The sequence below is a fragment of the Stenella coeruleoalba genome, assembly GCF_951394435.1.
Source record: "Stenella coeruleoalba genome assembly, chromosome: 16".
Taxonomy (NCBI): Eukaryota; Metazoa; Chordata; class Mammalia; order Artiodactyla; family Delphinidae; genus Stenella; species Stenella coeruleoalba.
This window is the reverse complement of record NC_137162.1, coordinates 72,122,833-72,134,489: the sequence shown is the minus strand read 5'-3', so window position 1 is coordinate 72,134,489 and position 11,657 is coordinate 72,122,833. Positions and strand designations below refer to the sequence as shown.

At 40.7% G+C, this 11,657-nt stretch overlaps 1 protein-coding gene across 2 annotated transcripts in view; it reads right to left on the bottom strand.

The window, feature by feature from the left end:
- Window positions 1-302: 302 nt before the first annotated feature.
- Window positions 303-11,657, bottom strand: part of MRLN (myoregulin) — a 43,105-nt gene continuing 31,750 nt past the window's right edge. Inside the window, exons 1-3 of one of the 2 annotated variants that reach the window (XM_079899307.1) lie at window positions 3,149-3,292; window positions 2,316-2,427; window positions 303-484 (exon numbers count right to left, since the gene is read on the bottom strand). In XM_079899307.1, coding sequence (XP_079755433.1) covers window positions 325-465 — 141 coding nt within the window. In that variant the 5' untranslated portion in view covers window positions 466-484; window positions 2,316-2,427; window positions 3,149-3,292 and the 3' untranslated portion in view covers window positions 303-324. Of the gene's footprint in view, window positions 485-2,315; window positions 2,428-3,148; window positions 3,293-11,657 lie in introns of those variants that run through there. The other variant, XM_079899306.1, reaches the window with a different exon arrangement.

The window sequence follows — 11,657 nt, the reverse complement described above, 5'->3', positions numbered from 1 at the left end:
ACGCATCCTTAAGAAACAACTTCACTCATAATTACACCTACAAATTTTAGTCAATCTATCAACTAATGATCATGTTAAAAATCAAGAAGTTTTATGAGAGTAGTGTAGATTTTTGGAAAAAATTCCATTTCAATTTATGTGAATGTTTTATAAACCAGAAAGTACTAAATAATATACAATGTTGTTTTTATTGCAATGTCCTTTTGGCCTCTAGAATAATTAGAGATGTCATCAAATTAAAATCACTCAACATACTAAATTACAAAATTTTATTCACTGTAATTCAATATGAAATTCACATGTAAAGTAAGGGAAGTCAGCTTTCTAAGAAGTTATAACAACATATATAATAGACAGGAAGTCAACAAAGATAAAAAACAGAATTTTTAGAAGTCTTCCCACAATTTCATCTTCCAGACTTGTGGGGTTAGTAGTAGAAATTAACATCCAGTGTTTACAGGTCATATCCAAGAGCTCCTGCTCCCTAGGGGGAAAAGAAAGAGAAAATGTCCTTAAATGAACACATTTATAACCCTGATTCTTTAAAATCAATCTCATATTTGCACTGGAAAGAAACAGTGATCAAGAAATGTCTTTCAAGGCTTCCCTAGTGGCGCAGTGGTTGAGAATCCGCCTGCCAATGCAGGGGACAGGGGTTCGAGCCCTGGTCCGGGAAGATCCCACATGCCATGGAGCAACTACGCCCGAGCGCCACAACTACTGAGCCTGTGCTCTAGACCCCGCGAGCCACAACGACTGAGCCCGCGCGCCTAGAGCCCATGCTCCACAACACGAGAAGCCACCGCAATGAGAAGCTCGTGCACCACAATGAAGAGTAACCCCCGCTCTCCACAACTAGAGAAAGCCCACGTGCAGCAACGAAGACACAATGCAGCCAAAAATAAATAAATAAATTTGTAAAACAAACAAACAAAAAAAAACAGCTCAAGGAACTACTAGAATTACCCCTCTCTTTTCAATGTTATCCATAATTAGTTTATTTTTGAAGTCTTATCTGCAAAGTCATTTACAATCATTCTTATGGCATCAGTGAAATTGCCATTCTTCTAACCTGTACAGTGGGTAGTACCAGGAAATAAGAATTTGAAGACATGGAAAGAGGCATGTGATAAAATTCTTAAACATTAAACAACAAAAGGTTTTTTTCATTTCCCTGATCTTTCCTCAAAATCTTCTCATATTTTGGTCACTTAACCAGACATTAAATATTTTAATTTCTTCCACACTTCTGTGTTAATCAGTTTTTTTAATATCTTAATTTTTTTAAGTATTACGGAATTTTTAAAGATATTAATTTGTGGTCTGCTTAGCGCACCGTCGGAATATTTCACATGCCTGTCAGGTAGGGAGTTTAGAACCATTCTTAACTCCTTTTTCCAGGAATGTAAACTTGGCCTTACATCCAAGTCCCTTATACACACTCAACTTAAAATCAGCATCAAGGGCTTCTCTGGTGGCACAGTGGTTAAGAATCCGCCTGCCAATGCAGGGGACACGGGTTCGAGCCCTGGTCTGGGAAAATCCCCCATGCTACAGAGCAACTAAGCCCGTGCACCACAACTACTGAGCCTGCACTCTAGAGCCCGACAGCCACAACTACTGAGCCCACGCACCACAACTACCGAAGCCTGCATGCAACAAGAGAAGCCACCGCAATGAGAAGCCCGCGCACCGCAATGAAGAGTAACCCCTGCTCTCCACAACTAGAGAAAGCGCGCGCACAGCAAACAAAGACCCAATGCAGCCAAAAATAAATAAATTTTAAAAAATTTATTTAAAAAAATGAGCATCAATATTTTTAGAAAGTGGCAAGATCGGGGTGGGAAAATATTTTCTGCTATTTTTCACTCAAACCCAAAAAGGCAGGTTGAGTTTTAAGAGAGAAGGTGAAAGAGAGAGGGGGAGAGAAATGAGATTTATACAAGTATCTTCTTCCACTTTTAGCAATCTTGATTAATTTCTATAATAACTAACCCCCTTCCTAAAGGAGGGAATGACTTGCCCCAAATTACACAGCAATCACTGGCAAAGTAAACGCCTAGAATTTCCCTTAAGTTCAACAATTCCTTGTGCCTATGTTAGGGAAAGAAGGGGTAAGAATAACACATGGGTTCGCAAAGCGATTTTCCTTCCCTCCTATGGCCTCCACCTCCATCTTGTGTTTCTTCAGTCTGTGCTCTGAGGGGTACCTTCAATTTTCTCCAACAGCGGTAAAGAGAGAGACTGAATAGGAAGTGAGGGAAAGACCAGACAACTGGTGGGGGTCGAAGAGTGCGCAGAAACCCATTTCTCACCTGACTTAATCCCGGGTAGTGGTTGGTAATGCTGCTCCTGGGTTTTCTCTCCAGCTGCTCTTGCTAGAACAAAGTGCATTCAGCACAGGTGGTCTCTTAGCAACCTTGGTTCCTGTGTCAAAGCACAGCGAAAGCTTTTATTGGATGCTGAGGAGGTCTGTGAAGTGGCCGGGCAGGGAGCCTGCCTGGAGAGACTCTAAAATGACTCTCAAAGAAGTCAGGAAGGAGATGTCGAAGAGTGGAGTTCGGCAAACGTGACACGTTGATTTCAACATATCACAGAATTGTAGAGCTGAAAACTAAACTTTTCACAAAAAGTTTAAACTGAACTCTATAATTTTCCTGGCGGGCCAAACACTTACCACGCTTTTATTATTTTATTTTATTTTTTGGCGTGCCATGGGGCATATGGGATCTTAGTTCCCCCACCAGGGATTGAATCCACACCCCCTGCGGTGGAAGCAGGAAGTCTAAACCACGCTTTTAAAACAATAGGTCTCAGGGGGTGAGGGAATGGAAGAGATGTGTAAGGGTTACACATGTGCAACGAGTAGATAAATAAGTCCCGGAGACCACTGTAATACACAGTACAGTGAGCACAGACATAAAAGTGTGTTATAAACATTAAACTTGCTAAGAGACTAGATTTTAATTGTTTCCAGCACTAGAAGCATTAGAAAGTGGAGTGAATTTATTACAAAAGACCAGGCTGTAACATTCAGCCATAAATGGAAAATTATCCAACAAAATGATGGTTATCACAACTATGAAATAATAGAAAATACTACTTAGAAAATTATGTTAAAATATTTAATTATGATTAAAAGCCATACCTTATGAACACCTATTATACTCCTGGACAAGCATGGATAATCACACCAGGATACATATCCAAACATTATTTGTAATATCCTCAACTTAAAAACAAACCAAATGCCTATTAGTAGATAGATAAATGCATATAATGGAATATTATACAATAATGAAAATTAAGCTCCAGCTACATACAAAAACAGCGGTGAATTTCACAAACACAATATTAAATTTTTACAATCATGAAAATTAAGCTCCAGCTACATACAAAAACAGCGGTGAATTTTATAAACATAATATTGAATTTTTTAAAAGCAAGGCACAAAAGAAAATGCACAGTGTAAATATATTTATGTAAAGTAGGAAAACAGAGTTAAAGGTGTATGGTTTAGGGGTGTATATGTGGGTGCAATGGTGTAGGTGGTGAATTGATCAAGAAAAGCAGAGGATTGGCTACCATAAAATCAGGGTAGTGGTGGTGTTAGTGAGGGGAGGGAAGGGCTGCACGGATGTGGGGAGCCTCCAGCAGTATTTCATTTCTTGTCCTGGTTGGTGGTTACACTGGCAATCATTTTTTAACTACTTGCTAAACCGCACATAGAAATTTTATAGGCTTTTCTGTAGGTATGTTAGACTTCACAATCAAAATGTTAAAAAAAAGGAAACAGGACTATCTACAAATGTCAATAATGGTCATAGTGGTCGAGTTTGGGTGAAGGACTGTATGTGATTTTTTTTCCTTGCTTTTTCCACTTCTCACATTTTCATTTAAAAGGATGTTGCTTATATAACTTCAGAAAACGAAAGAAAGTAGTCCCATAACGGCTAGTCCTCTTTCTTTCCCATATACTTAAAAGTAATGTATACTGATTTTATTTTTGTCAAACCAAACATTTTAACAAATATGAATTTGGGAAAATTAAATGTCAGTCAAAGATTTTAATGAAAATATTTAACTTACACTTTATCCAATAAATTACATATTTTCATTAAAATGTTTCACTGAGACATTTTATTTTCCTTGAGTTTACACTGTCTCTTTGGCTAAAGAACATGTTCTAGTCTCATTCAAAATGTTCAGGAGAAAGAGGAATGTTGGTGGTTTCTGTTTGGTTCTTCTCAGTGTTAGATCTGTTTCTAGATTTAAATCATTGGAAGGACACGAATCTGTACCATCGTAAGTTTACTAGCACACTGAGATTTTACTGTGGATTAAAATTATGATTGTCGCAGTGTTTGATTTACATTTTGCCTAATTAGTTCTTACTTACTTTTCTAGAAGCTTGGTAATCACATGTTTTTTCTTTGCAGGGACATTCTTTTAGAGGAAAGGCTAGATAACAGCAGCATTTTCAGGAAAAAAAATGATTTGTAGTGTTTTTTTAATCGGATAAAACATGCACTAAATAAATGTAAAAAAAAATTAATTAATAAATAAATTTGAAACAAGCTAGGACACTTCTAAAAGTATGCTAGAATGTATTGAGTGTGACTATCTCAAGACCGTGGTCTTATCTTGAATGCAGTATTTAAAAGTCGTAGTTAAAATAACATCACCTCCAATTTCTGATATAAGACAGCCTAGGTTATAGAAAAATGGTACAGATAAACCGGTTGCAGGGCAGAAATTGAGACACAGATGTAGAGAACAAACGTATGGACACCAAGGGGGAAAAGTGGCAGGGGTGGTGGTGGTGGGATGAATTGGGAGATTGGGATTGACATATATACACTAATATGTATAAAATAGATAACTAATAAGAACCTGCTGTATAAAAAATAAATAAAATTAAATTTAAGACATCCTAGGTTATTTGGGGCCTAATATATTTCATGTTGAAATTTCAGATGACCGCAAATAATCTTCCCTCCCATTTAAATGCCTCTACGTTCCTTTCTTTTCCCTATTTCCAAAAGGCACTGAGAATCAATTTATTTTGTAGAAATTAATTTATAGAATGTTATACTTAAAATAGAATGAATACTCTCTTATCTAGTTTTAAAAACTTGTCTTTATTATATTTTCTTTTGATTCCATCAACAGTCCAAATAATCTAAATCCAAACTGACCTGTTCATTGAATGGCTGAATAGTGGAATCCTACAAGGTAAATTAGACTAATGGCGAGTAGCAGTAACTTTTGGTCTCTGGGGGTTGAACTTCACTGCATTCTCTGTTCTTCACCCTGCCATCAGTTTGTAGCCTCTGGCCTTTCAAACCTTTATAATCTTGATTTTATATAAAACGAAGTTTCTCAAGTCAACTCTGACTCCTGGGACCATAGTGCATTTGCTAAACGGCTTGGTCCCCTGGCAAAAATAAAACAATGCAAAACAAACAAGTAAAACGCCCTCTATTCTATAAAATTATTACTGGTACTAAGACTTCACCTGTTTCTCAATCTCTCTCAGCCTCTACGATTTCCCCTGATTAGGCGTGGATTCCTGGTCAAGATAAAGAACAGAACATACTTTGCAAAGTCTCTTTTTAAATCCAAAGAAAACACTTTTCATTGGATTCAAGATTATAGTCTTAAACACATGAGTCACACTTCAAAAATATTTCCTTTTTTGATAAGAATTTGCTAATTCTACTCCTTGTTTCCATCAATATCTAATGGTCAAGATAATATTGACAGAAGTTCCCTAGAGACAAATGTTGAAACATGAGATACTCTTGCTGAATAGGTCACTTAAGTAAAGTATAATAGTTACCATTCATTAAGGGTCTAGTGTGTGCCAGGCTGTGATTATGCACTACTGGGGCGATGGAACAACTGCCTTAAGGTTCTATGCTGGAGCCTTGATGCTACTAACCCAGGACTCCCATCCCCAGATGCCACTCTGTTTCAACTACATGGATTTATTAATGTTTTCAAATGAAAAGGAAATGGACTGGACTGAAATGGAAATATCCACATGTAATTATCGATGGCCACTCTTCTTCCTCAGTCCTGGCTCCTTTCTGTATATGTGAAGTGCTGGCTGAACAATGGGATGGATAGTCTTGCCGTTATCCCTCGGGGCCTGAGAACCCTAAATTTGCCTGAATAGTTTTACAAGAGTCAGTTTTATTCATATCAAAACAACCTGCTCTTTGTAAATGGATCATTCACAGGCCACTACTACGAGCTTACTGTCTAGCAACCCGATTAGGTGAAAGTTCAGCTTTTTAAATCTGTGTTTTATTAGCTTTTACTCTCTGCAATTTTCTTTTCTTTTATTATTAGTTTGTTATCCACCCACTGATCAACTTATGACTGACAGGTTCCTCCCCTTGAACTTTTTTTTTTTTTTGGCTGTGCACGTGGCTTGTGGGATCTTAATTCCCCGACCCCAGCAGCAGAAGTACCGAGTCTTAACCACTAGACCGCCAATGAATTCCTCCCCTTGATCTTATCGACATTAGCTGGACAGAGAAATAACAACAATGCTTCCAGGACTTGGTGGTTGAGAGACGGGTCTGACATAAGACTGATAGGGTTTGACTTGGATCTGCCACTTACCGTGAGACCTTGGACAAGTTACATTAACTCTCTGTGCCTCAGTTAGCACTTCTGTACAATGGAGATGATAATAAGAGTAGGGTAGTGTGAGAATAAAATGAGATAATATCAATACTTGTGCCAAGTGAGTGCCTAGTGAGTGCCTACTAGGCACAAGTCGCTCTCAATAAGCAAGAGTGACTATCGTTGTTAATTATATTCTACCGTATTACCTCCTAGATGGTACCCCTTGAATAAATCAGGCTTCTCAGTTTCTCTTTGGACACCCAAACATGCAAAACTGTCACACACCTACTCATCCTTTGAAAGCCAACGTACCTCCTCTGTGATCTTTCCTGACACCCTCAGGCAGAATCTATTGCCCACTTGCTGTAACATATTGCAACTGACAACCATGTCTTGTGGTTATTTGCATGCCACCCCCCATTGGAAGGGCTGTCTTCCTAGAAAGTGCGGATGGCCTTACCCATCCTGGATCCCACTGCCTCACGGTACTGGATGCTAAGCAGTTTTCAACAAATATTGATTTAATAACTGCACCTCAAGTAGAAGCTTTCTTGGAAGACCAAAAGTTCATTTTGTTCAAAAGACAATTACGACAAGAAAAACCATATATTAAGTCTACTTTTCCCACAAATTTTTATTCTTCAAAAATAAAATCACAAAGTTGGGTATTTTCAGTATTGTCTCCATATGGAAAATGTCTCTTTCCCATAAAATTTATGTTTAATGAAGTTATCTTTTAGAAACTTGAGAAATCATATGGGAATTATATCTTGTTGATGTTTTTGCTTCTGTTTTTATTTGTTTGCTTGTAATTAGGGAAGCTAGTCAAGTTGTTGGAAGGCAACAAGAGTTTGGCACTGGCCTACGGGGTTTTAGGATTCGAAGTGTCCTGCTGGGATGGCTACTGTTTCTCTGGCATAATTGAGATTTGTCCCCTTAAGATTCCAGAAATAGATGATGGTGTGGTAGGACAGGAGACATAAACTGCTCAAATATGAGTCATTCAGAAGTCAACTGAAATTCAGGCATATTCAACAGTAAGTGGGTTTTGTGTGTTCTGTAAGCTTCTAAAATGGAGTTCAAGGTGCATTTTCTGAACTAATTATGTGAGGAATTACATGAGGAAGGGAATTTAACAGACATCTGAGAAATCAACTCATCAGTGATATGAGCATTGTATGTGAGGAAGCTTGAATGAGAATAATAATAAATGGCATATGGCTTGACCCTGAAATGATTACAGGCATGATTGTTATACCTTGTTTCCTGATTAAGACACGATTTCAAGGAGATCTTTCTCTCTCCAGCTAAAAAAAACAACGGTAGTGGAAAATCAGAAACATTACAGAAATGTTGGCACTGGAAAAGAAATCTGAAATTTCTTAAAACTTCTCATTTGACAAACGAGAGAAGGCACCTCGCCTGAGGTCACACAGCTACTTTTCTTCTGAGCTACTATAATAATTGCCTCAGCGACTTTTTGACATGTATGATAAATTGGATTCTGCGTTTCACCAGACTTGGCTATTTGAAGATATTCGATCTTCATCACCTCCCAACTGCTTTGATTCAGGCCAAGGCAAGACCAGGGTGTCCAGAAGAGAATAAGTCACAAGTGAAAACTGGAAAACTGGGCAGGTCAGACTCACAAAACTCGACAAAGTGGACTTCGCCTGGAAACAGAACCACGTGCCTTGTCACAGATGGTGGGTCAGCAAGGTTTGGGAGCCGGGTGGAACTGGTTTGCGATCCTGGTTCTGGCTGGTATTAGTGCTGGAGCCATGGATCGGGCATTTCACCTCACCTGCCACCCCATCTGGAGACAGAGACAATCTGTTTTGCAGGGGATTGAAAGGCTTTTATTCGTAACTACAGTTAAGAAGGGCTTACACACACTGTGATTTTAATCTCATAAAGCCTTATGAGGTGAGTTACTAATTCTCCTATTTCCTTAGTTGGAGAGATTGACAACCCGAGACTTTAGTGAGCTATTCGCGATCACACACCGGGGATGACCGGGGATTTGAATGGAAGTGTGTTTGGCTCCAAAGCCTTAGCCACTGCAGCATCTCAGGATTGGTAAAAGAGGTGAGCCTAGAGCCCAGCATGCTGCCGGGCACTTGGTAAAATAATGGTTAGGGTATGACAAAGCACTGGAGTCAGAAAGGGGGCCACTTCCTGCAGCCCAACAAGGAGGGAGAGGGGTGAGCGTGGACCCAATGGACGAGAGCAAACAAATGGACTTAGGCAATGGGAAGCCCAGGAAGCTGAGGCAGATGCACAGACATGTAGGCCACAGGGCACTGTCTGCCCTGGCAGCACCCATGAGGGTCCACCCGATCCCCCAGGGGTACAGGGGGGTCCCTCTACTTTTCTCCTCTTCAACTGTATCTCTCATGCTTTCTCTGCATGTCAATATCTGTCCAGTTTGGGCTTTCTGCCATCTATGACTGTGCCTCACATGTTTTGAGTAAATATTCCAGCCCTTAAATGAACTGTTTTTCTACATATGAACAAGCACCTCCTCTTAATCATCCACTACCAAGACTCCCAAAGGCTGAGATTTCCCGCTACCCCATTCCTGCCCCCAAATAGGAGACGGCATTGCCCCTAAGAAGACATAAATTACTCGGTTATAGGTACTTTACATTAAGAAAGATTCTGGAACCAAAATAATCAAAATGTTTTCAACCTTCTCCCTGCCAAGTTCCCCAGCCCTTGCCAAGAATCACAGCTGTAGCGCACTCTTACGAGGCCAGATGAACTGCCCAGAGCTGTGGCCCGGGAACCTCATAGGGCAGTGCCACTCGCCACCAGTTCTTCCACGTTGTGACAAAGCAGGAGTGGGGCTGAGGCCAGGTGCTTATTCGTTGCGTTTGGGGGTTTTATCTGCAGCACTCACATATCCAAACGTGTGTCATTCCAGGTTTGGGGTGGAGGAGAGGTCTCTGGACCTGTTTGACTTTAGTAAAAGCATTTGGCCAAACCTTTTAAACTACCTTCTCAGCCTGCAACATACACTCCTCTGCCTAAATTCACTGGTGAATTATTAAGGTGCAGATTTGATCTCGGAAACCAGCTAAGTGTTATCTGGAGTCAAGTTTAGCTGAGAAGGTAGATGGCCAGGTTGGAGGACAGAATTTCAAGTTCAATGAAAAACTGTGACCTCTTCTAAGACCAAATTATATTTCTTTTTTAAAATTAATTAATAAGTTTGTTTATTTATTTTTGGCTGCATTGGGTCTTCGTTGCTGTGCGCGGGCTTTCTCTAGTTGCGGCGAGGGGGGCTACTCTTCGTTGCGGTGCGTGGGCTTCTCACTGCAATGGCTTCTCTTGTTGCGGAGCACGGGCTCTAGGCGCGCAGGCTTCAGTAGTTGTGGCACGTGGGCTCCTCAGTTGTGGCTCACGGGCTCTAGAGCGCAGGCTCAGTAGTTGTGGCCCGCGGGCTTAGTTGCTCCACAGCACGTGGGATCCTCCTGGACCAGAGCTCGAACTCGCGCGCGTCCCGTGCATCGGCAGGCAGACTCTTAACCAGTGCGCCACCAGGGAAATCCCCAAATTATATTTCTATCATTTAACACAGGGCTTGGAACAAAACAGGTGCTCAATTAAAAAAAAAACTGGAGGCGGGGAGGATGTGATGCGACTTTATGGTGCGTTTTTCTGTGCCTCAGAAGCTTGTTACTTAGAAGGTGAACCCAACGAGGAGCCCTGAAAAACACTGAATCGTTTTCTAAGAATGTACAGCTCTCCAAGGGGAAGTCTGACCAATAATGCCCACTTTCGGTGGATAAGTATTGGACGTGATGGCCCTGTGGAATGCCAGCCAGATCCTGTCTGTACTTGTCATGTACCACGGAACAAGCCCATTCTGACTTGTAACAGAGTTACTCATGAAATGACTTCTTTCTCCTACCATATTTAGAGTTTACTGACCCTTTGCTAATCTAGCACTGTGTGTTCACACAGTGGGAATTAAATAAACATTTGCAGAATGACAGCTTGCGGTGGAAAACAAAAACCTCATCCTGCTTCCTGAGTGTACAAGGAAACACTTTGGGAAGCAGCTATTCTCTGAGACAACCCTCCTTTCTGTCCCATCCAGACACAGAATCGAAGCTAGCAAGGGGGGAAAGCAGTCCTTTGGAACCACAGAAGCACATAAGCAAAAGAAAAAGTTTCTTTTTATTTACTGATTTTGGGCTGCACCTCGCGGCATGCAGGCTCTTAGGACCCCGGCCAGGGATCAAACCTGTACCCCCTGCACTGGAAGTGCGGAGTCTTAACCACTGGACCATCAGGCAAGTCCCAGAAAAATTTTAGAATGCTGATTATAGTAGAGCAGATAAGTTTATTAAAATAATAGTTTATGCTTTGAAATTGTTTTGATGACGTTCCCTGTCATCATTGATCTTAGCCGTAGCCTAATGTCCTGAACTAACCATATGCCATCCTCCAATGCCCCCATCCTCAGCATTCCCACTGCTGATACCATCCTAAGGATGAAGTTATTAAAAGCAGTAAAAGCCAATTATCGTCTCTGCAATTTAAAGTTTCCCATCAAAGACCACATTGGAGGCTCCAGGTTAAGAAGATTCAGGAAAAATTCAAATGAGGTATTTCATTAATAATATTACCATACTTGGCCACTTAGATACGTTATGAGTAAAACCCACCACCCTGTCAAACAGGTTATAACGCTCATCTCACAAACAAGGAAACTGAGACTCAAAGAGGTTGAATACTTGCTTAAGTCTCAAAGCTTGTTGAGCCAGGGCTCAATACCAAGCCGGCATCTGCCTCCTTCCACTTCCCTGTGATGCCTCCCTTATTTAGAAGCCTGATGCACATGTTCAGGAGAATTGAATGTATGTCACCAAAGCAGAAAACTGTCTTAGTCCGTAGTCCTGAGAAGGGACCGGAGTGTCAGCTTTCACCTTTCCTCAGAGGGCCAGGCAGGGCACCAGCTTCAGGGTCCTCCTTTTCCAGACAGAAAACACAGTGACCCACTTTGCAGG